The 26,333-nt window shown below is 36.5% G+C and overlaps 1 protein-coding gene across 5 annotated transcripts in view; it reads left to right on the top strand.

The window, feature by feature from the left end:
• Positions 1–26,008, top strand: part of ANKRD26 (ankyrin repeat domain containing 26) — a 107,885-nt gene extending 81,877 nt beyond the window's left edge. For all 5 annotated transcript variants that reach the window (XM_082385176.1, XM_082385177.1, XM_082385175.1 and 2 more), the window contains 9 exons: positions 1,661–1,731; positions 2,069–2,162; positions 6,416–6,528; positions 8,129–8,258; positions 14,287–14,577; positions 15,157–15,374; positions 17,114–17,342; positions 23,824–23,869; positions 25,053–26,008. In XM_082385176.1, the coding sequence (XP_082241302.1) occupies positions 1,661–1,731; positions 2,069–2,162; positions 6,416–6,528; positions 8,129–8,258; positions 14,287–14,577; positions 15,157–15,374; positions 17,114–17,342; positions 23,824–23,869; positions 25,053–25,189 (1,329 nt within the window). In that variant the 3' untranslated portion in view covers positions 25,190–26,008. The remainder of the gene's footprint in view (positions 1–1,660; positions 1,732–2,068; positions 2,163–6,415; positions 6,529–8,128; positions 8,259–14,286; positions 14,578–15,156; positions 15,375–17,113; positions 17,343–23,823; positions 23,870–25,052) is intronic.
• Positions 26,009–26,333: the final 325 nt, after the last annotated feature.

Genomic DNA, 26,333 nt, shown 5'->3' with positions numbered 1-26,333 from the left:
TCCTGCCTAATCCTCCATTTATTTAGACCTGGCCCCCAGTCCTCTCCATGAAGCTCTTTCTGACTATCCTAGCTCTCATTGACCCTGTCATCTAGTCTGTGAAGAACAGTTTAGCCCTTAGTTTTACACTGTTTTAATTTTTTTCATGAGAGAGAATCTTGTCTTAAGTATAAATTTGTCTAACAGGGAATATTTATTGATATGCATGGTACCTGTCTTGCATAAATCAAAAATATTTTAGCTTAACAGTTGCTGGGATACAATTAAGTACTTTATACCATACCAATAATTTCTTCTTGGAGATATTGATATAACAAATCTTTTATTAAAATGTATTTTAAGCAATTAAATATAAAATTAAAAGCTCTTAATCTAATAGAGGAGAATTGTTCAATTAAATGCTCATTTTTTTTCTCCCTCACTCTGGAAAAAAAAAAAATCTGAATTTGCCTTCCTTCATTATGCAGCCAGAACTGGGGATTTTCACATTTACAGCATTTTACCAACTGTAAAGCTCTGTGGATAGCTTCTCCGATATCCAAACCACATAACCTTAATTTTCTCATCCGAGTACTTTCTAGACATAAACAGTCATTGGGAGTGAATTGATTCAGAACTTTGATTTAGCAATAGGGTGATATTTCCATGCCAGTGACTTAACCCTTCCTCTGATGGTCATGTAAGTTATGTACCACTCAATCCAGGAGGTGCTATTTGCATCTTAATCCATGATCACTGCCCACTGAGTAATACAGAGAGGAAGTTAAGTTATAAATTATTATAAGTGGGAAAAAGTACTGGTTGGTTAATGGAATCAGTGAAAGTTTTTGAAGTACTGGGCACATACATTCTGGTCCTCATGCTTCCCATTTACTGCCAATTTCAATGGTATGGAGAATGATTTCAGTGCACAGGAGACCACTTCTGTTGGCATGCCATCTGCCTAAAATATCCAATTGTTTAGAACATAAAATACAGCGATAGTAATTGTAAACACTTAGCATTTACTATGTACCACATACTTTTCTAAATACATTATGTATACCCCCCAGTTTAATCTTCCCGACATCCCAGTGAGGTCAGTGCTATTATTATCTTCATTTTATGGCTGGAGAAACTGAGACACAGAAAATTTAAGTAATTTGCTCAAGGACATACAGCAAATAACTGGTGGAATTGGGACTCAGACCCACGCATTCTGGCTCCTGTGTAGATACTGCCTCTCACACTAGTCCCTGAAGCATCTGGTTGTCACCAACAGTAGTGTGTAGTGTGAACGTTCATAATCACTGGAAGAGCTGTGGTCATTCACATATGTGGATATTTAAAATTATAGTTGGTATAGAGCATGGAATAAAAAATATAAATGTCTTTCCCCATTTGGCCAATTTATAAATTTGTGTATTTATTTGATAAAATATAATTTAAAGCATGAATGATGTTGTGGTTTAGTACTAGAGGAGAGGTCAGTAACTTGTAAAGGGCCAGATAGTAAATATTTTAGGCTTTGTGGTTCACAAGGTGTCTGTTGTAGCAACTCAACTCTGCTGTTGCAACAGAAAAGTAGCCATAAACGATATGCAGATGAAAGACACAAAAACAGATGATGGCGGATTTGCTAGATTATCAGTAATTTAAAAGAAATTTTTTCTTCTTTTAGTTGCAAGAAGCACAGGATCGACGTACAGAGGCCATGAGATGTGCTGAGAAGACGCAGGATCACATCCAAAAGTACAATTTAAAGCAGCACAGAAAATAAGTATAAGTATAGAGCAGATAAGCAGTATAGTATGAGAATTATATCAGTAATGACAATAAATACGTCATTGTGAAGCTGGGTAAACATTTCAGCTTTGAGCTATTTTGAAATGCATAATTTTTCTCCATTATTTCTAAATTTTGCACATTATCCACAGAACACAACTAGAAAACGGCACAATTGCCAAATCATCTACTTTTCAAAATTCTAAGAACGTATGTAATTGAACCTGCAGGTGTTTGTTCAGAAAATGTGTGGTATTTTAAAAACCTATGTGTGAGAATAATTATTTTAAAATATGCATTTTAGGCTTGAAATTGAAAATGCCAAGTTAAAAGCTACAGTCAAAAAGCAAGCGGGAAAAATTGAACAGCTTCAGAAAAACCTGTTAAGTACAAGTTCAGTAAGTCAATCTCTTAATTTCTGTCATGCTGAAAAGGAATTTTAATTTTTTTACTAGTAACATATAAGAATATTTTGGACAATATGAAAAGTCTCATTGATAAAAGAGTTTATTTTTATATTGATACTACTTGCTACTAGTAGCATAATTCTTTATAGAGGAAGTTGACTGAAATAATAAAATTGATTTTTGTAGTAAGATTTTAATTAAAAAGATTGTGACAGTCCAAAAGCAATATTTTATATATACCACATTTTGTTTATTCATTCATCTGTCAATGAACATTGGGATTTTTCCACCTTCTGGCTATTGTTGATAATGCTGCTATGAACAGTGGTACACAAATATCTGTTTGAGTCCAGAAATTAGAGTAATGATTTGATCTAGAATTCTGAATTCCCCTTGTAATCTAAATCCTCCAGTGCTATTTTGAGAATGAATTACTTTTAATGTTGTAGTTCGTTTTCTTTATCAAGAAGGAATACTAGGTCACTGTACAAGCATTTTTCTGAAAGGAATGTATTTTTTCCTTTCTTTGATTTTATTTACTTTATTTTTTAAAGATTTTTTTGATGTCGACCATTTTTAAAGTCTTTATTGAATTTGATACAATATTGCTTCTGTTTTATGTTTTGGTTTTCTTGGCCGCGAGGCATGTGGGATCTTAGCTCCCTGACCAGGTATCGAACTCCCTGCATTGGAAGGCAAAGTCTTAACCACTGGACCTCCAGGGAAGTCCCCCTTTTTTCTTTAAAAAAAGAAAAGAGATGCCAGTGAAAAAGTAGAAATGGCTGCTCAATCAGGGCCTTACATAGTAACAGGTGCTCCTAGCATACCAAGTTCAGAAACAATTTTTTTCCCAGACACTTGAGTTAATCAGCCTTTCAAAGGTGTAACAGCCAGTCTCAGAAAAGACTGATGTGTAATCCAGGATTCCAATTTATCAATGTATAGTGAAAGCTATGTAACTATTTACCAAGCAGAAAGGGATTCTCCTGCCGTTTATACTCTCCTTTGTAGGGGAAGCTACCTATGATTTAAAAATCAGAAGATTGTATTGTGAACCCTAAGTTGGAGGGATGAGGTAGATGCACCTACAACTCATTTCTTTCCATCACAATAGTTAGATTCATGCAGTGTCATTATACAGATATACCTGTCAGGGGAACTAGAACATTCTGTTGACTGGTCCTTCTTGTGTTCAAAGAAACATTGAAAATTATTTTTTCTAGACTTGATATAAACTAGTCACATTGTATTAGCATACTTTTCATACACGTGACAATACAATATGTTGACAAAAGGAGTCTTCTGTGAATGAGAGTGCCAGATGTCCCCTTACATTGTCAAACAGAAATCTATTCGGGTATCAGAAATTGAAAATTTTGTAAGAATACCCCACACTGATTAAGCGTATTAAAAAAATAATGAGGGATTTTCTGTAGATTCCTATAGAAATGAGTTAGGATTATGACACAGAATTATTGGCCACTTTAAGGTCTACACAAATAAAAAATTTAATGAGATGGCTTTTCACCAACTCAGTCAATAGCCCTGGCTTCTCTAGAAAGTTCTCATCTCAGGAATCCCCAGGCCAGAGCCAACCTGAGTTAAGATATATGATCAGCACAGTGCTGAGGTGAAGAATCTGGGCTGGAAAGAAGAGAGAGCTCTGGCTGACTCAAGACTCCAAACAATATAGTTGAGTATTCACCTGAAAGTAGTGTCAGAAGACTTCCATAAGGTCAGGTCTCTATGGAATAGGAAATTATTCAAAAGAAAACAAGGGCAGGGACTTCCCTGGTGCAGTGGTTAGGAATCCGCCTGCCAATGCATTGGACACGGGTTCGAGCCCTGGTCCGGGAAGATCCCACACGCTGGGGAGCCACTAAGCCCATGCGCCACAACTACTGAGCCTGCACTCTAGAGCCCGCGAGCCACAACTACTGAGCCCGTGTGCTGCAACTACTGCAACCCACGTGCCTAGAGCCTGTGCTCTGCAACAAGAGAAGCCACCGCAGTGAGAAGCCTGCGCACCACAACGAAGAGAAGCCCCTACTCACCACAACTAGAGAAAGCCCGTGCGCAGCAATGAAGATCCAACGCAGCCAAAAAAAAAAAAAAGAAAACAAAGGCAAATAATTGGTAATCTGACCCTTGTGAAAAACTTTCGCATTATAAAAGAAAATAAAGACAAAGTATGCTGGTCAACATCCTAAGGGTGAGGGTGCCCCCCAAGATTAGAAAATAACACTACACTCAAAGTAACACCAATAAGAATAAACATAAAGTGTCCAAGAATAGCTCTGTACAAGGATAATCCACACCGAGTAATGGCTCATGAGTGTGGCTGAGGATGTTGTCTATGAGGAATGAGAAGGGGGAGAGAAAAGTACAGGTGACCTCAGCAAAGGGGTCAAGGCTGGAAAGGTAGGTTAGGGAATCCGGTACGAAGCCTTGAGATGTAAGGAACCCTGAGAGAATTTAAAAAGAGGATTAGAAAGGGTCAAGGACTGAACATCAATGGTTACTGTCATTCAGACGGAGGTGGGCTCAGAGGAGCTGAGGCAGAGTGTGGTCACGTTAGCAGTTGCTGCTGAGAAGTAAAGCCAGGTAAGGACTGAAGAAACGGTTCTTGATGACCCGCAGAAATTTTAGTGGAGTTACAAGATTGAAAGTCAATTTAGTGTAAAAGAAGAGAATAAGTGATGAAAGATGAATTGTGGATGAGACCATGCGTTAAAGAATGTAAGAGTCCAGGGCTTCCTTGGTGGCGTAGTGGTTAGGAATCTGCCTGCCAATGCAGGGGACATGGGTTCGAGCCCTGGTCTGGGAAGATCCCACATGCCATGGAGCAACTAAGCCTGTGTGCCACAACTACTGAGCCTGCGCCCTAGAGCCCACGAGCCACAACTACTGCAGCCTGTTTGCCTAGAGCCCGTGCTCCACATCAAAGAGAAGCCACCACAATGAGAAGCCCGTGCACCACAACGAAGAGTAGCCCCTGCTCGCCGCAACTAGAGAAAGCCCATGCGTAGCAACTAATAACTATTTCATCCCATCCAAAGAAAAATTTTTAAGAGTATAACTGTTAAAAACCAGATAGGGCTTCCCTGGTGGCGCAGTGGTTAGGAATCTGCCTGCCAATGCAGGGGGACATGGGTTTTGAGCCCTGGTCCGGGAAGATCACACATGCCACGGAGCAACTAAGCCCGTGAGCCACAACTACTGACCCTGAGTGCCACAACTACTGAAGCCCGCACGCCTAGAGCCCGTGCTCCACAACAAGAGAAGCCACCGCAGTGAGAAGCCCACGCACTGCAACGAAGAGTAGCCCCCGCTCACCACAACTAGAGAAAGCCCGCACGCAGCAACAAAGACCCAACGCAGCCAAATGTAAATAAATAAAATAAATTAATTAATTTAAAAAAAGAATGTAAGAGTCCAGTGGCGGGGGTGGGGGAGAAAAAGGATGAGAGAAAAAGCTACAAGAATCAAGAAGAAGTTACGTTTTTATTTAGTGTATAGAAGACTTAAACTTTATTTAAAGAGAAGAATGGTTAATAGAAATGGAGAAATTGAAACCTATGGAAGAATGCTTACAGAGAATGAAAGGCTTTATCTCATGCTGCGTGGGAATTTTTCAAAAATTATATTAGTAAGATGTGATTTAACAAAACCTGGAATATCTTAAACCATTGATGAAAATGTTTCTAGGGCATCTTTAGAAACTAAAATGTAAATATAGCCACTTTTTAAAAAAATTTCATTAACATGTATAAAAACCTCTGGGTTTTTAATTAATTAATTAATTTATTATATATATATTTTTTGGTTGCTCCAGATCTTGGTTGCAGCAGGCGGGCTCCCCAGTTGCAGCAGGTGGGCTCCTTAGTTGTGGCATGCATGTGGGATCTAGTTCCCTGACCAAGGATTGAACCCAGGCCCCTTGCATTGGGAGCACAGAGTCTTATCCACCATGCCACCAGGGAAGTCCCAAAACGTCTGTTTTTAACAAATAAATTTTGGCAATTTAAATTCCAGAAAAATGATGAAATGATGAAAATGAAAAATCAATTTAAGCTGTTTCAAGAAAAGTCATTATTTTTGAAATCTGTCCTTATTGGCATCAGGTTTATAAACTGTGTTTCACTATAAACATATATTACTCATGAACTCATGAGAAGTAATACTTTTAAGAAAGAAGAGTAAGTCTCTAGGTTTTAAAAAATAATTTAAATTTTTTTTCAAAGTCTGAGGATGAAAAGCAGCAATTAAAGAAATGTACTGAGTTAAAACAGTCTCTGGAATATAGTTTGGATCAAGAAATGAAGAAAAATAGTGAATTAGAAAAAGAGATTACTGGGTAAGATGTTAATATTTCTGATAATTTCAACTATTAATTAATTGATTTAACTATAATTTTGTTTTATTAAAAACCTTAGATACAAATTCATTTTATATGTGTATATTCATACTTCAGCAAGTCATCCATCCTATTTAAAAGTTTACTTTAGAAACTCACAGCACAATCTGAAACTGTTTTGAGTGCCCCAGTATTACAGTTCCTCTTTAATGATTTCTAAAACAATAACAATAGTGTGCCTTGCCTATAGTAATGTACTCTGCTCTTCATCATCTACCTTGAATTTTTATGTCTGCAAGATATCTTTGCTCTTTTCTGGTAACCCTGCCTTCTTTTAGTTGTGTTCTTCCCCTTCAGCGTTCAAGTATTTTAATATTTAAAAACCTATTTGTGTCACTGTTTAACAACCTCAAAAACTATCTTGATTTTGCTTATATTTTCTTTCTGCTCTAAAAGTTTAGTTCTAAAATATATATACAAAAACATATGTATGACTTAAAGTATAATAAAATTAGTGATCATGTTTTGACCACTCAGATAAAAAAAAAAAAGAGTGTTTCCCAATGTCTGTGATGCCTCCACATGGCTTCCTTTCTGGTTATTTGCTGAGCACAGTTAGCCCTCAGCATCCGCAGATTCAACCAACCTCAGATTGAAGGTATTCAGGGGGAAGAAAATTCCAGAAAGTTCCAAAAAGCAAAACTTGGATGGGCCTCAGGTGGCAACTATTTCCATAACATTTATTTACATTGTATTTATAACTATTTACATAGCATTTACCTTGTATTAGGTATTATAAGTGATCTAGAGATGATTTAAAGTATACAGAAGTATGCGCTTAGGAGGACTTGAGCATCTGTGGATTTTGGTATTATACTTATGGTTCTTCCCTGATTCTCATTAGTATTTTTCTCTCATTTAATTTTCTCTACATTGCTTGGCATTTTGTTAACATTGTGCTGGGCAAGATTTCTAGATCTCTTAAAACAGCTTGAAGAGACTGGTACACATTCTCTCCCTGCTGATTTCCTTTCTTATGAAGCTCAGCCTGGTTTTTTTCCCCATCAACTCAGACTCCAAAGATTTTTCTTTCTTGTTTCTTTTTCTATTTTGAGTGAGTGTCGATGTTTTTTGTGTGTTCTTTCTTTGCTTCTTGTAGAGGCTGTGGTCAGTCAGTACCAAAATGTCTTTTTGTGTCTTTTCAAAACATTCATGTATGATATGCTCTTCTTCTTCAGCTTGGTTACTGATCTCTGGTTTACAACTAATATTTAATAATAAGTTAATATTTTATATTAACATCCTAAAAATGGATACTAATAACAGCTTACTTATAAGAACTGTATAATATATGTAATATATTTTATATGTATACACACACTATATTAACTCTTAGCATGTCGTAAAATTTTTCTTCATATTATTTACCTAAGATTATAATTTAGTTATTATGCTTTCAAACAATATTAGATTAGAACAGATGAGAAAGGATTATAATTTATAGAGTTTATTTTATATGATAGAACATATATCTGTTTAAATAATTATTAAATGTCTACTCTTAAAGAACTTGACTTATTCATTCTATGCATTTCTACAGACTTAAGAAGCTCTTAAAAATGCCAAGAAGGAAGTTAAATGAATATGAAAATGGAGAGCTTAGTTTCCATGGAGATTTAAAAACCAATCAAATTGAAATGGATATTCAGATTAATATGCTAAAACATAAGGTAATTTTTAATCAGTTTTGGGACCCAAAAGTCACTTAATTTGGGGAAATATAAATCACTTCATGCTTTGAGCAGTGAAACACAGATTTGTCTGTTAATTTTTTAGATTTGATACTAGTAAAAAAGACAGCTTTTTCCTATATCATTTTTCCATAAAAAGGGCACACTGTTGACTGTCTGTGTCTTGAACCATGGCTAGTGATCTGAAGCTGAGCAGCACACCATTACCCCAAAGCACCCATTATTTTTTGGTGACAGCTTTATTGAAATATAATGAACGTACCATGCAGTTCACTCATTTAAACTGTACAATTCAGTGACTTTTAGTATATTCAAAGAGTTATACAGTTATCACCACAATCAATTCTAGACCATTTTCATCACCCTGAAAAGAAACCCTATACTTTTTAGCCATCACCCTGTACCAGTTTTCCCTTCCTCATATTCCCAGCCCTAGTACCATGACTGTACTCCCTGTTTCTATAGATTTGCCTATTTTGGATATTTCATGTCAGTGGAATCACAGAATATGGGGTCCTTTGTGACTGCCTTCTTTCATTCAGCATAATATTTTTAAAGTACATCTGTTTTGTAGCATGGATCAAGACTTCATTTCTTTTTATTGCTGAATAATATTCATTTGTATGGACATACCACATTTTATTTATCCATTCATCAGTTGATGGACCTTTGGGTTGTTTCCACTTTTTGGCTATTAATAATGCTGCTATGAACATTCATGTCCAAGTTTCGGTGTGAACATATTTTTTTCATTTCTTTTTGGAATATACTTATGAATGGAATTGCTGTATCATATGGTAACTCTGTTTAACCTTTTGAGGAACTGCTGTACTGTTTTCCAGAGTGGCTGCACCATTTTACATTTTTATCCAAAGTCTGTAAGCATTCCAATTTCTCTACATGCCCGTCAACACTTGTCATTACCTGTCTTTCTGATTATAGCCATCCTAGTAGGTGTGAAGTGGTATCTCAGTGTGGTTTTGATTTGCATTTTGCTGATGACTAATAATGTTGAGGCACTTTTCATGTGCTTATTGTTTGTGTATCTTCTTTGAAGAACTGTCTATTCAACTTTTTGCCCATTTTTAAGTTGGATTGTCTTTTTATTATTGAATTGTAAGAGTTCTTTTTGTATCCTAAATACAAATCTTCTATCAGATATAGGATTTTCAAGTATTTTCTCTCATTCAGGAGCTTGCCCTTTCCCCTTCTTGATGGTGTCCTTCAAAACACGGAAGTCTTTAATATTGATGAAGTTCAGTTAGTCGATTTTTGTCTTTTGGTGTCATATCTAAGAATTGCCAAATCTAGTCATGAAGATAAACACCTGTGTTTTCTTCTAAGAATTTTGTAGTTTTAGCTCTTGCATACTGAGTTAATTAATACATATGGTATGAGGTAGAGGTCTAATTTTATTCTTTTGTATGTGGATATTCTGTTGTCCCAGTACCATTTGTTAAAAAGACTATTCTTGTCTCATTCAATTATTTGGCACTCTTACTGACAATCAGTTGGCCATAAATGTGGGGCTTTCTTTTTAGATCCTCAATGGTAATGCATTGATCTATATGTCTATCCTATGCCAGTACCAAGTCAGATTTTATGAGAATTCTTTCTTACTCATCTTGCATATTACCAGTTGTTTTATGTAATAATAAAAAGTCAGTGTAGTGGAATGTCTTTAACTCCACTTCTGTGGAGGTTATTTGCCTCTTGAAGGAGCCTGTGGCCAGCTTATGCCTCACTGACCCCATGACATGATGGGAAGTAGGTTTACAAAGGTAAAGTCCATTCCTTTTTTTCTCCCTCCTTTCAGACCTTTAGTCTCTCACCCAGTGCCTCCCACATCACTTCAGTTTCCATCAAATCTTGGTCACAAGATCTGCTGACTTAGTCTGCTATCTGCTTCATTATGTTTAGCTCATTATAATTCATAGACTCATCCATAGATTTCACCATCTAGGAGAAGATTAAGTCTGGGCTGTCAGCTTTCCTCGTTGGAAGTCTCTCTAAGCCATCATGTTGCAATTCACAATTAAATCATCTTTTGACATGGTTCTTGTGTATAACACTCGTGCTGATCTTGTTCTTGACATAGATCCTGCATTCTCAGAAACCACAGTTCCCTGTATCTACCTTCTTTTATTTAAAAAGAAAGAGATGCATAGCTGTACTTTATAGCTTAACACATAATGAATAGAATAACTATTTCATCCCATCCAAAGAAAAATTTTTAAGAGTATAGCTGTTAAAAACTGGGTAGGGGGCTTCCCTGGTGGCGCAGTGGTTGAGAATCTGCCTGCCAAGGCAGGGAACACGGGTTCGAGCCCTGATCTGGGAAGATCCCACATGCCGCGGAGCAACTAGGCCCGTGAGCCACAATTACTGAGCCTGCGCGTCTGGAGCCTGTGCTCCGCAACAAGAGAGGCCGCGATAGTGAGAGGCCCGCGCACCGCGATGAAGAGTGGCCCCCACTTGCCGCAACTAGAGAAAGCCCTCGTACAGAAACGAAGACCCAACACAGCCATAAATAAATAAATAAATAAATAAATAAAAAACGGGGTAGGGCTTCCCTGGTGGTGCATTGGTTAAGAATCTGCCTGCCAGTGCAGGGGACAATGGTTCGAGCCCTGGTCTGGGAAGATCCCACATGCCGCAGAGCAACTAGGCCCGTGTGCCACAACTACTGAGCCTGCACTTTAGAGCCCGCAAGCCACAACTGTGGAACCTGTGTGCCACAACTACTGAAGCCCATGCACCTAGAACCCGTGTTCCACAACAAGAGAAGCCACCGCAATGAGAAGCCTGTGCACCTCAATGAAGAGTAGCCCCCGCTCACCACAACTAGGGAAAGCCTGTGTGCAGCAACGAAGACCCAACACAGCCAAAAATAAATAAAATAAATTTTTTTTAAAAAAAGGTAATATTCAATCAATTTATCCGGGACAAATAATAGATTAGTAATTTGAATTTCTAAATTTCAAAGCCAATTTGTATGATATAGAGAAGCACTGTGGTACAATGTAAAAATGAGATAGTCCTACCTTCCCTTACAAACAAGCTTTAAGTAAGGTAAAGGAAAAATTATATTTAATTATATACTGCCAAAGGACACTGCATTTGTTTTACTACTAAGAAGATTAAAAATGCTTCCATGATGTTTTATTTCCTCTCTGAGGAAAGGACAATGAAGATTGAGTCCTAGATTAATAAATATTCAAAGCTGCCTATCCCTTAGAATTTCAGTTAATTAAGATGAGGTAAAAAAAGTCTGATTTTGGTAATTAAACTGACGATTTCTAGTTGTTTTTCAACTATTATACTTCATATGTCTCCTTGCTTACCAATCTTCCTTATCTTCAAACTTGAGGGGAAATTCTAAAGAGGCATACCTGCCTATTTGTAAGAAATTGTAAGTGAAGGGAACCCCCCGAAAACTTCCTCCTGAATAGTTCTTAGGTCTTTCTTCTAGTTATCTGCTTCTTCTCATCAGCATTGTTTGTCATTTTAAGTTAATCTCAACATTTATTAGATTCCAGTTTATAGGAAACCAATTTCTACTGTGTCTAAGTTATGTTTCTTATTATCTCTTTTTTTTCATCCACTTTTCTATCTGTTTTTTCCTAAAAATCTCCCCAAAGTTTAGTAGCTTAAATAAGCAACGTTTATTTTGTTCACAATGTACACTTAGGAAAAGCATAGCCAGGACAGCTGGCCTCTCTTCCCCTCAGTTGGAACACCTACCCTGAACACCTAGGCTCTCTTTGTGGCCTGAGCTTCCTCACAATATGGGGCTGGGTTCCAAGGTTAAGAGCCAGGCAGAAGCTGTGTTGTCTTGTTTAACCTCGCCTTGCAATTCACACAGCAGCTCTTTCACCATATTCTGTTCATTAGGAATAAGTCACTTATGCTTGGCCCATAGTCTACCTTTTTTTATGGAATAAATTTTTTTTTAATTTATGGATACATTTAAAAACCAGCATAATCTACCCACTGCCACAATTTTTTATATTCCTTCCACATGAAGAATACACTTATCCCTACCCAGTTGCCCCACAAGTGTCAATTGTTACAGTGTCAGGCTCAGGCTTGAGTCCAGGATCTTACCATCTTTCACCGGGTACAGATGGGGATGAGGCTCCTGGGTGTGGTTTCTAGAGTACAGCCCCTTGAGTACCAATCCTCTCAGTACTAAGACTTGAGAACTAAAGGGACAAATTTTCTGCCACCCACATACCCAACATCCTGTTAAACTGCTAAAGACTCTCCCATTCAGAAATGGAAAATGGAAGACATGCTGGTCCATAGCAGTTCTGAAATACAGCCTGATACCTGCTGCCAGCTCTTTGATTAGGACTTAGTCCCGACCATGGAAGTGATTCTCCTTTGCTGTACCCTCTGAGCTCTTTGTTCTGTCCTTTTCATAAGAAATGACCTGTGTTTGCAGCTGAGTAGTGTTTCTCAAGCCAGCAAGGGAAGAAAAGGACACTGAAACCTGGAGGAAGGGGGACTTATAGAACTTCTAAGAAAATCCCAAAGGCCTCTTCTCATTTTGTACTGTCTTGGTCTCTGTTAAACCAAGCTAGCAAGCAGTGTTTTTGCTACCACAGTTCTCTTTAAAGCTTTGAGTGTCCTGTGAATTTTATTGGGCTTCATGCCATTGGAAAAGCTACCCTCCCAAATCTTTTTGAGATAAGCTCTTCCCCTTGGGCTTCTTGTGAAGCTGTTGTAGGACGGGAAACTTTGTAGGATGATGCCTTTAAAATTCTTATGCTTTTTTAAGATCCTTAAAGGAATTTGAGGCACCAACTTAAGTCTTTCCAGGGTCTTAGTAAAGGGTTCTACAGTCTTGGCTTCATCTTTAGACCATGTTTTCCTGGCAGCACCCTAAATCTGATCTTAGCCCAGAAGCTATTTCTCTGTTTTAGCATTATTTGGGCATGTGGAGATGCTGTAAATGGGATACAGATATTTGAATCCAATGAGTCCTGGATCCTTTATATTTAATAGTCTTTTTTTTTAGCTTATCCCTCTCATCAATTTTACTTTCAGCTGCTTTGTAGCTAGAGTCCCCCTTCCTCCAAGTTGCAGTGTCATTTTCTTCCCTTGCCTAGAAGCTGTCACCTTCAGCCTCTTCAAGGGCCGTCAGGCTTCCATTAACAGTCTTGTGAAGCCCTGGGAATTTCGTGAGAAAAGTGTCAAAGAATTTGTAGACATGTTTTAAAACTACCACATCCACTTGCCTTGTCTTGCCAAATAATCATTCTGTCTAAAGGGAAGTAGTTCTTCCCAACTCAGTGTCGTTGAAATTCCAGCAAGTTTTTTTGTTTGTTTTGTTTAGTATGTTCTCTTATTCTGTGGAAAGTAGCAAAGCATTACAAGAATTAATGGCACTCTTTTGTTCAGAAAAATGTATGGATCACCTCCCTAAACTATTACACTGGGAGATGTGATTTCTCCGTAACCCTGCGAAGCATTTCTCCTTGGAATGCAATTCAAATTAGCATAAAATATTTGTAATTCAGAAAAAGGCTTATGGTATTAGAAGCCATATTTACAAGACTCATTAATTAGAGCCTGATTTTCAGAGTCTTATTTTGGGAGGCATTTATTAACTCAGCCCTAAATAACTCAATATGATATCCCTAAAACTTTAAAAATCATGGAGGGTTAAGATGGGGGTGGGGAAGGAGTAAGAGGCTTTCTACTAAGAGGTGACTTATAGTCATTTTATGGAGGACAGACATGAAGCAATAGAAGAATAAAAGAGTATAAAATCAAATGCAAATGTTGTGTAACAATGATGACAGTAAAGGATATATATTTGTGGCTCTTGGTGGTTTGAACTTTTTTCTTCATTTTCTTAGTACTTCAAGGTCCTACATGCTACAAAAGAGATACCATTTTATTGTAACTGAATTTATTTCAAAAGTTGATACTGGTTTTGAGTTAGGCTATTCTCAGTCTACGTCCCTAATTACCAAACGATTTTATTTTATTCATGCAGATTGATGACCTTACAGCAGAACTGGAAACTGCATCTTCAAAATGTCTACATCTGGATGTAAAAAATCAAGTTCTTCAACAGGAGTTATTATCTATGAAAGTAATACAAAAGAAATGTGAAAAACTAGAGAAGAATAAAAAGAAGTTGGAACAAGAAGTAGTGAACCTCAAAAGTCATATAGAAATGAATATGATAGAACACAGTCAAGTAGAGCAGTATAAACGGGAGATTGAAGAAAGAGCAAGACAGGATATAATAGAAAAATTAAAAGAAGTCAACCTATTTTTACAGGTTAATTTATTGATCTTTAATGTGCTTTAATTCACTTCACTATAAATTACATTTCGGATGTATACATTTTATGTGTTTCTTCTACTTCCCTTATAGCAGTTTGTTTTGTAAATTTCTGGAAGGAAGGTGGCATTTGTTTCTCCCTTTAAATATTTCAGTTTCCATCATTATTCTCACTAAATTGATCTTTCAGAACGATTCTCACTAGAGAATCATTTTATTTTTAAGACCAACTGGTATAAAACAAAACTATTAGGATTAAAAAAAATATTGTGATTTAGAAATTGTACTGTACTCTTGGATTATTCTTAGTTGTATTGTTCAATTTAAAAATTTTTAAATTGATCCTATTATTCTTTGAATTATGAGATTACATGAGTACAAATATAAGAATGATTCAACTTTAATTTTATAATTAAGATTTAACTCAGTTTGCATTGATGATAAATATTTTTAAAGGTCAGCTTTTTTTTCACATTTAAAATTGCTCTCTGAATCATTGACGCAAAACTAAAGGGCACAAATATAATTATTCAGGTTATAATTATTTTAAACATGTATCTTTTTATTTTACTTTAGACACAAGCAGCATCTCAAGAAAACTTAGAGCAGTTAAGAGAGAATAATAATGCTTCAATAAGAAGTCAAATGGAACTCAGAATTAAAGATCTGGAATCTGAACTCTCCAAAATGAAAACTTTTCAAGAAGATTCTAATAAAGCAGAGTTGGAAAAATATAAGCAACTCTACCTTGAAGAACTAAAAGTTAGAAAGTCATTGGCAAATAAACTAAACAAGTAAGTCAAAACATAGAATCATAGAAAATAAATTTAAATTTAGCTCATTAATTTGCCTCCAAAGCATAATTTTTATTGAGCCAGGTTCATGAGATTAGTAGGAAGTGAAAGCTAACTAGGTAGTATAACTTTGGAAAATGATGTTAGTAAGTGAAGTCACCTTTAAAATGTTAGTCCAGTTTGCATCTCCCCACCTTTTTGTTGGTTTTACATAACTTTATTTTTTATATTTTCATATATTGGGTTGGCCAAAAAGTTCGTTTGTGTTTTCCCGTAAGATGTTACTGGAAAAACCCAAACGAACTTTTTGGCCAACCCAATAGTTAACCTGATTTAGTCTTTAAGCTAAGTGTTTTTGAAACTTTGTAATTTAGATAAAATTTCTTGTTGGAATTCCCGTAAATAGAAATATTAACAAGTTTAATTATTTTTTGGAAGATTACAGCTTAAACGCAAAGCGTCACATTTTAGCATTTGGTAAATTTACTTTCTTGATTATGATCTTTGGTATCATCGCTAGAGGGCGCCCTGAGACAAACTACTGTATTTGAAGTTTTTCTACTCTACGTAAAGGCATGCTTGTGAAACAAGGGGAAAGTAACAGAGGGGCGAAGGGCTGTATAATTCACAAAGTGTCTAAAAATAACACGGTGGCCTGCGTGAGGGGGTGTGTGGAAGACCGCAAGGGCAGATCCCACCTCCAGTGCCTCAGTAGCAGTGTTACCGGTGCCCGTCTGCAGCCTGTTAGGAAGCAGGCCGCACAGCAGGAGGTGAGTGGTGGGCAAGCCAGCAAAGCTTCACCTGCTGCTCCCCATCGCTCCCCATCGCTCGCATTACCGCCTGAACATACACCCCCATCCATGGAAAAGTTGTCTTCCACGAAACTGGTCCCTGGTGCCGAAAAGGTTGGGGACCGCTGCTCTAGATTATTCCTCAGTGCCGAATGCTTAATTTCTCTGAGGTAATGAGTGAAATGTGTATACAGGGGTGGTGAAAGCAAATGCTTGAAAATGTCTTTGAGGGATGGTTTGTTTTTTCATCCCTGAACTGGTTTACTAAAGATGAGTGTCTAAGTGCAGCCATCGCAGAAGGCAGCAAGTGTCACCCGTTAAGCCATCTAAACCGCTGACGCCATTTCTCTCCTCTCCCGACTTTGACTTGCTTGTTAGTTAAGGATCCCTCAGACACATATATACTTCTTTAGAACAATTTTACACCTAGAATTGTTTATAGTAGGTCTGCTCTGACCTATTTTCAGTGTTAAAACGTGGTTTTGTTTTGTTTTTTTTAATTTAATTTAATTTTATTTTATTTTATTTATTTATTTATCCATCCATGGCCGTGTCGGGTCCTCGCCTCTGTGCGAGGGCCCTCTCCTCTGTGCGAGGGCCCTCTCCAGTTGCGGCAAGTGGGGACCACTCCTCATCACGGTGCGCGGGCCTCTCACTGTCGCCGCCTCTCCCGTTGCGGAGCACAGGCTTCACACGCGCAGGCTCAGCAATTGTGGCTCACGGGCCCAGCCGCTCCGCGGCATGTGGGATCCTCCCAGACCGGGGCTCGAACCCGTGTCCCCTGCACTGGCAGGCAGAATCCCAACCACTGCGCCACCAGGGAAGCCCCAAAACGTGGTTTAATGGGACATTCCATTTACTATTATGACAATTTAAAAAATGCAAATCATTTAGGAATCATTTAGGGAAAATGAAATGAATGAAATTGGTGTTTTGCCATCTTCCCAGGACTAATGAGAGGCTGGCAGAGATCAGTACCAAACTACTGGTGGAGAAACAGCAGAACAGATCTTTACTCAGCACTCTTACTACGAGGCCAGTCCTGGAGCCACCTTGTGTTGGAAATCTTAATAATAGTTTAGTGCTCAATAGAAATCTTACTCCAGGAGAAAACTTAGAGATTTCTACCTCAAGTTCACGCCCTTCAAATAAGAGCATGGAGACTTACTTGACTAAGGTTAGTTATATTATCTTTTTTTCCTTGGGTTTCAGATTTCTGATAATAATTCTTGTTTTTTTTTTTTTAAAGGACTTGATCATTTTTTTTTTTAAATTTATTTATTTATGGTTGTGTTGGGTCTTCGTTTCTGTGCGAGGGCTCTCTCTAGTTGCGGCAAGTGGGGGCCACTCTTCATCGCAGTGCGCGGACCTCTCACTATCGCGGCCTCTCTTGCTGCGGAGCACAGGCTCAGTAATTATGGCTCACGGGCCCAGTCGCTCCGCGGCATGTGGGATCTTCCCAGACCAGGGCTCGAACCCGTGTACCCCGCATTGGCAGGCAGACTCTCAACCACTGCGCCACCAGGGAAGCCCAATTCTTGTTTTTAATTTGGTGAAATTCTGAATTGTTTATTTGACTTACGCACACGAAGTAAAAGCCATAATTAATTGTGCTAATAAAGAGACAGAAATTTTATGATTTTTTAAAGTCCCTGGATTTCTCATTTTCAAGAGAGATTTATCATTAACTTTATTCAGTAACTGTAATTAAACTGACAAATTTTAAATTTCTTGAAAAGCTGCAGTTAAATTCTATTTTAGAAATTAAATATTATTGCCTAATAACCAAAGATATACTTTCAAATTGATTTCAGTTTGGCGATGGTTCATAATCATTTTCAAGCTTTGCTGCACCCTAGTTTTTCTACCCCTAAGCATAAGTGAATGATTGGCATCCAAACACTTAACCATATATGGATTTTTTTATTTAAAGGAATGCTAGATAAATTCTTTTTGTGAATTAAATAGACTTGTAGCACTAAATAGGTTAATTTCTGTTTTTAAGTTAAAATTTTTTGTCATTTTCGTACATGAGAGTGCATCCTTAATTGCTATTTTACTTACAGCATTTTTATTGAATTTGTATAAAATGTCTTGCTGAGCAATTGTAGAACATTTCTAAATACGTAGTTAAATAAAGCAAATATTTAAATTTTTAAAATGAAGTCCACTTATGTCTCTATCTTGCCATCACCTGGATGAATGATGACTAAGATGGCAATGATGGGGAGTCTTTAAACTGCAGTTAGTTTTCATTGTGTATCATTGTTATTAAAATATCCATTTCACTCAGTGCACACGGGTTTATGGTTTTGATGGTGTTTTCATGATGTTCTTGATGCAGAGAAAAGTAGCCCTTGTTAAATGAGGTCTCAGCCTGTTTTCTCATTTGGCTTCACATTGTAACAAATCACAGAAGAGCAAAGCTAAGGTTTCTTAGACAGTGCTGTGGCTAAATTGGGTCTAAGTGCTTCAGAGCTGTGAAACTGGACTCCAGGGTCAAAAAGAAAATGCATGTCAAGCCCTCTGTCAGTTGCTAAGCATGATGTAAACTTAGAATGTTCTCATGAGTTGTCACCCAAAAAATCAGACAATGTATCATTTTACAAGATGAAGATGAAAGAGTGTGTGAATGCAAAAACAGTGTGAGAGAATATTTCTGCGGGAAGTTTTTCCTTTAATTTTTTTGGAGGAAAGAGGTGTTTATTTTTTTAGTAATTCTAGATAAATAGAAAAATAGTTTATTTTAAACTCAATGTTGTAGTTACTAGGTATACATAGTTCCCTTGTGGGGTCTTTGCCAAATCGTGCTGGTTTTAATAAGAGAGATTGAAGAGCACTACTTACTCTATCAAGATGCAAAGACATGTCTCCATAATCACTACAGAATGCCGCAGAAGAGTTATTATACAGTTATTGTTCACATAATTCTTAGTAAGACTTACAGAAAGAAGGTGCCTTCTAGAATTGCTAGGAATATAATTATTTCTACTAGGAAAACATAAGTACTATGAGAGGTGTTAACGTACTGTCTAAAATGATAGAAGGGGGTGGGTTTTTGGATGGGACATTATAAAACGATAGCGTTCTAAAGGTTTTAGCTATGATTCTACAAAGTAAAATGTTAAAAATGGCATTAGGATTGCATTTGTTTATCAGTCTCCTTTATTTGCAAGGTTTTAACATTTTGGACTATTCCTACTGTGAAGTTTTATCTTACTCAGCATTTTCCCCTAACTTTAAGGAAAATAATTATAGCAAAGTACTGCTCTATGTCTGTGGTTTCAGTTGCGCTGGTTGTAGCAGCAATCTTTCTCCATGTACCTAACACTTAGATTTATTACCTCCCTCACCAGTACATGAAGTTCAGTCTTGTCAGTTGATACCATTGTGGGGGTAGGAGATTACTACGTATCTGTCTTGCTAATTTTACCCTCAGTTTTCACATTCTAGTTAATTCTGGGATGTTTTGTCCTATATATCAGAAGTAATTTTACAGTTTTTTTCAATTGTGTTATTTAATTATATTATTATAAAATACGAAAAGTTAACATTAGCCAGAACAGCTACATCACTGTTAGGTTTTCTTGCACATAGAATTTTTTCAAGAACTGAAAACTTAAAAATCTATTCCAGACAATTTTATAACAGACACAATTTCGCTGGTTTGAAGATTTTTTTATGTTCAAGAGTTTTTAGGTATTTGTGTGCCGAACACGATGCATGGCCACAGTAGTTAATAAATGCCCTTTAAATCTGTCTTAAGTAGGAGGACTACATTTTACACTGACTGATTTTGGACTTTTGGTGCATTACTGACACTTTCAAAATTTTTCTAATCGTTTATTTAAGTAATTTAAAAAATTGCTTCAATGTCCATTCAGTTTAGCAACTCTCTTTCTAAATGTGGTCATACAAATGCACTGAAGCTAAAACAATTAATATTCCTAAGACTTTGACTTTTTATATGATACAACATTTTGTATCTCACCAGAATATTGAGTCACATTTCTTTTAAAAAAATAGGCCTCCTCTTTACATCACCAAGGCACTGCCTAACCACTCTGAGTTTTAACTCTAATCAAATTACCACAGTAGTTAAGCTAGTTTCTCATAAGGCACAGGCAGAGTTCAGTAAACTTGTTTATTGTCTCAGTTTATTATATCAGTGTAATCCTTCTTGTTCCCTCTTCATTTTGTCCACATGGACAAATGAGTAGGTGTTTTCTCTTTTGAAAGATAGAGGTAATAGCTCAACTTCTTACAGTTCTTTTTCTTTCATTCATTTTATTTTTTCTGTACTTAGTTTTTCAGCTCTTTGATCTACAAATTCTTCCTCAGTTCTTCTCTCTGCAGCAAAATACATGTATTTAATGTCTACAGACTGCCAAGTGTAATTTCCTTCGTACATTAGCCTGTTTACAATTGGATAATGAATTGAAGTGGTTTAAATGACTTGATTTTATTACATTTTCATGACATTTAAAATGAGTGATATCAAATTTTAAAAGTATCAATAATTACTGAAAATAAATTAACTTTGGAAATGAGTGTGCATGTGTATGTGTGTGGTGTGTATATATTTATCAAATTGGTCTTAAAAAGAGAGTGCAACATTATTTTCCAGCCTGCAGTCTCAGATATAATTTAACAGTAATACATTATGGTTGAGTGAATGGAACACATACTTGTTGTGCTTCGTATTGTTATTGGCTTCACTACGTTTCTTTCTAAAATGTTCCTTTCACCTTTCCCCTACTTTATAGTGGGGGTTGTTTTGAACAATGTACGTTAATTATAAAGTCAGGGGAGAAGAAGAAAACGTTCGCTCAGTGTCGTGTGGTCCTCTGCCTTGTTGGAGCTGTGGTGGGTAGGTGGCAGATGACACTTCTCTTCCCCTTCTGAGTTCAGCACGCGGGAGTCAGCAGCTGGAGATCAACTAAGGAGCTTTGTTACTGACACATAACTAATGAATTGGAGGACGTGCTTTAGGTGTGCAGTCACAGTGGGCCTCAGAATACTTCATCCCAAATTAGGCCTAAGGGGAGGAAGCAAATGCTTGACCCCCGCCCCAGGGCAGGCTGCTTACTGCGGGCATGAGAGCAGACCCCAGTTCCCAGTGCCGAGGGCACACACACCTTCTCAAAGAAGAGATTCGGAAGCAAGCAAGCACTTCTTAGTTCCTTCTCCCAAATTCACCCATTGGGTAAACCTCTCCTCCTCTCATGAGGAGGGTAGGAGTGTAAGTCCTCACGTTGAAACTTTAGGCCAAGGAATTAGCCTGTAATTTCTGACTGGATTTAAATTCTAATTGAGATTACACTCATGTTTTTTGTACATGCAAACTAATGATGAGAGATTGAAGTATGCTAGATGGTAAAGAGAAATCTGTTTTGTGTTTTAAATTTTGCCATAAATAACCCGCAACATGGATAATTCATTTGTTGACTCATTTCGGTAAACCAAGTTTTATTTGGAGGAAACGAATATCCTTTTAAAGAAGAATCTCCTCAGTTTTGGCCTACGTGATTCAACTAAAGATTTCCTCCTTCAAGTTCCCTGTCCTGTGGTTAAAAAAAAAAAATCTGTGCTTTATAAATTAAATATATTGACTGCTACTAATAGGAGTTATGATCATTTATTCTTGTTCATGCCTTTAAAACATAATTTAGTTAGAAAGCTACTATTTCATGTCTCATGCATCAAACATTATTGAGCTACATGACAAAGTTTTACATATTTATTTTCTCTGAGTAATAGTTAAAAATCTATGTGTTTTTTTTCTTAATCTGAGGAAGTAGCTGGCGTAGAACTCTAGACTCAGTGAGAAGGCCGTTGGCTTTGTGACACCAGGCAAAGTCTCTCTGAGCCTTTGTTACCTCTTTTGTAAAATTAGGGACTTTGACTAAATCAATGACTCTCATACCTTAAAAAATTTTTTTTCAAGGAAAAGAACCTTTCTTTTATAAAAAAAAAAAGTTTTTGCATGAAACTGTATTATATAAAACAGAGACAAATATAGAGCTGTTTTAGCTAAAGGAGTGGCCGGAGACCCTGAAGCTGTGACTTCTCTGTCCTTCAATCCTGCAGTGTCCTCAGTGGGACCTTCCATTTCTATGGGACATAGTTTGGAAACTACCAGTTATGAGAGAATCCTTCTAACTAAAAATCTTTAGGATTAAAACTTGCTGATATATTGTTTTCCTGTGTATAATTTTCTCACCTTTCTGTGTTTTTGTTAAATGGAAAAGTTTAAAGAAAAATGCAGGTGTGTTCTCCTTATTAATGTTCGACTTCCAACTACTGCCTCCAGCTGAGTACTATCCTCACCTAGAAATCAACATAAGGGTCTCAGAAGTACATATTTAGGAAAAGAGCTTTTGGGGGAAAAGAGAGTAATGTTACACGGGTCATTCCCTAATTCAACGCGTGTAAAAACATGACCTACATTTTGCAGTGTTTATTAATGGTAATAAAAAATCATTTCAGTAAAGCCGCCTTCCTTCATCTGTTATGAGTTATTAATTTCACAAGACCTGTCTAATAATGTTGTCACATTATTCATTTTACAGGGCCTCTCTATAGTGCTGTTGTCAGAAAAGTGTTATGGAAAACAGTCTCTGAAAATATTGGGAAACCTGCTAGCCAAAAAATTTGTCTTCGCACCTAAAATTTACAAAGGCGTTGGCTCTCATGTTATCATTATCATCACAGTGTTTATTATGTTCAGTATACTATTTTAGACCCTGTTTAGTGAGAGGGTGCCTTTTATAAGAAAGATTTTTAAAAGAACACTCTAGGTGGAGACACTTGTAATACAGTTTGAAATGTTCCCACACATTTCATAATTAAGTAGATAACTATAATTAGTCAAATGTTTCAAAAAGTTGGCCCTAATTTCTAGAATGGAAACAAAGTTACAGTTAAAGAATTATATACTGTTTTCCTTGTTTCTAACTCTAGAAAGTCATGAATCAGACACTGAGTTTGAAAACTGGCTCTAGCCTCTACTTTTCCTTTCTTCTTGCAGATTTTTTGAAATAAATGTTTTAGTCCTAACATAGACAGGAAAATACCTTTACTTAATTTTTTGCCGGTAGAATTTTGACATGACATTACAACAGAACCATTTTCTTCATTTTATGTATTTAAGATTCTATGTTGAAAAATTATTACCATAGAACATACCTTAAAATTTTAGTTTTATAGAAGTGTAAGAATGGAAAACTCATTTTAAGGAAAAATCCATTAGAGTAAAAAAACTGATTAAACTTTTATAAAGAGCAATTTTTCTAAGAATTGCAAAGTAATGCATTCATTGTAATATATGACTTGAATCGTTTAAACTTGTTTGTACCAATAAGATCAAATATCACCCTCTGAAATATGTATATTCAATAGACTGATATTTATTGTACTTTTTATCAGATTAATCTAAATAACATTACATATATATGTTCTCTATTATCTAAAATCAAAATAAGTAGGAATTTATTTTATTTTATTTATGTGATTATTTTTCTATTTAAGCAATCCTCAAATTAGGTCTAGTCTCTAGAAGTATTATTTAAAGGCCACATTTCATAAGCTATATACATCATTCCTACAAAAATGTCTCTTGTCTAACTTAAACATAAATAATATTTTACTTATTTCAGATGCAGCAGGAGATGGAAAAAAATATAACTAGAGAACTAGAAAAAGGTATGTTGCCGAAATTTATGAATTAAATTTAGACATTGATTTCTGAAATAAACTGTAAATATTCAATAGTAAATGGCATCTCTTTCCATTGTTTGGATTACAGATACTATTGATAGGTTAAATATCTTTTCTTATACATATCTAATGAAAAATGTGAAAGCATGAACATTCATAATGAAAAATATCCTGATTCCTCATTTATTCATCATGTTCCATAGCTTTAAAAAAAAAAAATCTCAAAAAATCTATGTATTTCTTTTTATTTCTGGCTATATCCTTCCTCTACTTCTGCCATCCCTGTGGAACTGTCAGCCTGCACACTGACACTATTAGAAAACATGGGGTTCATCAACTTCTCAAGTTTCTGGTAGTGATTAAGGCCAAAAAACCCAGACTCAAGCAGTCACGTTCGTGTAGCTGTCACTTAGTGGCTGACATTAAAATTTCCTGTCATTGACTTTGTCATTGGTTTATCTTTTGCTCTCAGGAAAAATTCCAAATTCCTTATCATGGAATAAAAACACCCAAATCAGTTTGGGTCCTGCCATAGTATTCAGCCTTATCTCTTTACTCCCTTCCTCTGCCCCTTTGCTCTGCATCCAGTCAAATAGACTGCTTACAATCCCACAGGTGCTCTTCCTCACCTTTAGTCTTTGTATTTGCTTCTTCCCTCCGTCTCCCGTACTTTTTCCTTGTCCTTCAGGTATCCACTTACATACCACCTCCACCAGAAAGCTGAAAGTATTGACACAAAGCTGGGTGTCACTTCTGAGGGTTCCTTGTACCCTCTTTTATACCTGTCATAGTATTTATGACTCTGTATGGAAATTGCCTGTTTGTCTGTTTTTCCAGTTTATAGTATATGATTTTTCAGGGTGGACTGTGTCACCTTCATCTTGTAATTTCAGTGCTTGTCGCAGCACCTTAGCAGATGGTTGTTGAGTAAATGAATGAAGAATGAGAAAACCAGAAGCTCTGATACTCAGCCACAAGAGCAATTAATTCATCGTGCAACCATGGGCAAATTATATAATAGTAATCTTGTATTTTGTGTTATGTCGTGTATAGGTAATTTTCATTCTTCTGAACACTTAGAAAGGTCTCAGCTTTTTTTTTACTAACTTATATTTAGTTAACTCAAGTATTTTAGGTAAAGAATATAATCCTTTCTTTTTCTTTTCAGCTGCTGCTGAATGTGAATCTGGATCCTATAGAGCTTCTCCTCTAGGAGCTACTGATGAGTCAAATCTAAATCAAGATCTAGTTTTGAAAACGTCACAAGAATATGTACAGATTTTGAAGAAAAATTATATGATCTAAAAGATAAATAGTAAAAATTTCCCTACTGGGTTGTTTGCATAACATTTTAGTTGTTTCCCATTAAACATGATGTGAAAATCTTTATTAAAGGAAAATATTTTTGTATTATATGTGTATGATGAAAATTTATATAGTATTTTAAACCATGTTTCTCTGCATCTAACTTACTTTTAAGCAGATTTTGTGAATCAAAACACTGTTGAGTTTTACATACTCAAACTGAGCCCTGATACCAGCACCCAGACAACCAAACTTGTCATTAATATATAGTGGTGTTGATTGATAGCTTTTTTGTATTTCCAATTTTATCACTATATATAGACCTAAAGATTTAGACAGACATCATTTGGATATACTGCTGCTATGGCTATTGTCAATGTTTTGTTTTTTTAAAAAAAATATTATTTATTTATTTATTTTTGACTGTGTTGGGTCTTTGTTGCTGCATGTGGACTTTCTCTAGTTGCAGCGAGCGGGGGCTATGGGCTTCTCATCGCGGTGGCTTCTCTTGTGGAGCCTGGGCTCTAGGCACGCGGGCTTCAGTAGTTGTGGCACGCGGGCTCTAGAGCACGGGCTCAGTAGTTGTGGCGCACAGGCTTAGTTGCTCCATGGCATGTGGGATCTTCCTGGACCAGGGCGAACTCGTGTTCCCTGCATTGGCAGGAGGATTCTTAACCACTGTGCCACCAGGGAAGTCCTTATTGTCAATGTTTTGATGTCTTACGATTGTTATAGTGCCATGAAACTTAGTATATATAACTTTAAACACTCATTCATAGATCTTTCCTCCTGGAGAAATAAAATTTGCCTAAGACTTTTCACCTTTTCTATTTATTTACTTACTTAATTTTTGGAAACAGTCTTAAAATTAGAGAGAAGTTCCAAGCACCAGACTCAAACAGACATTTTCATAAAACTACCATATCTCCCATATATTCTCCTAATGTAACATTTATCTTTCCTAAATGTCATTTGTTCTCCCATAAGTGCCCTTCCCTCCCCCCACCAAGAAGTCATGTTTTTCAGAAGATGCCTTTCTCCTACTCCCTGTCACTTATTAAGTAGTATATAACCCCCCAGTTGTAGCCACCCCTTCAAATCACGTTTCTTTGTGAAACCCTGCATGTAGTCATACACAATTAAA

The sequence above is a fragment of the Balaenoptera borealis genome (genome assembly GCF_965194805.1).
Source record: "Balaenoptera borealis genome assembly, chromosome: 3".
NCBI lineage: Eukaryota > Metazoa > Chordata > Mammalia > Artiodactyla > Balaenopteridae > Balaenoptera > Balaenoptera borealis.
Note: the sequence above shows the minus strand (reverse complement) of the source record. Positions and strands in the feature narration are given on the sequence as shown.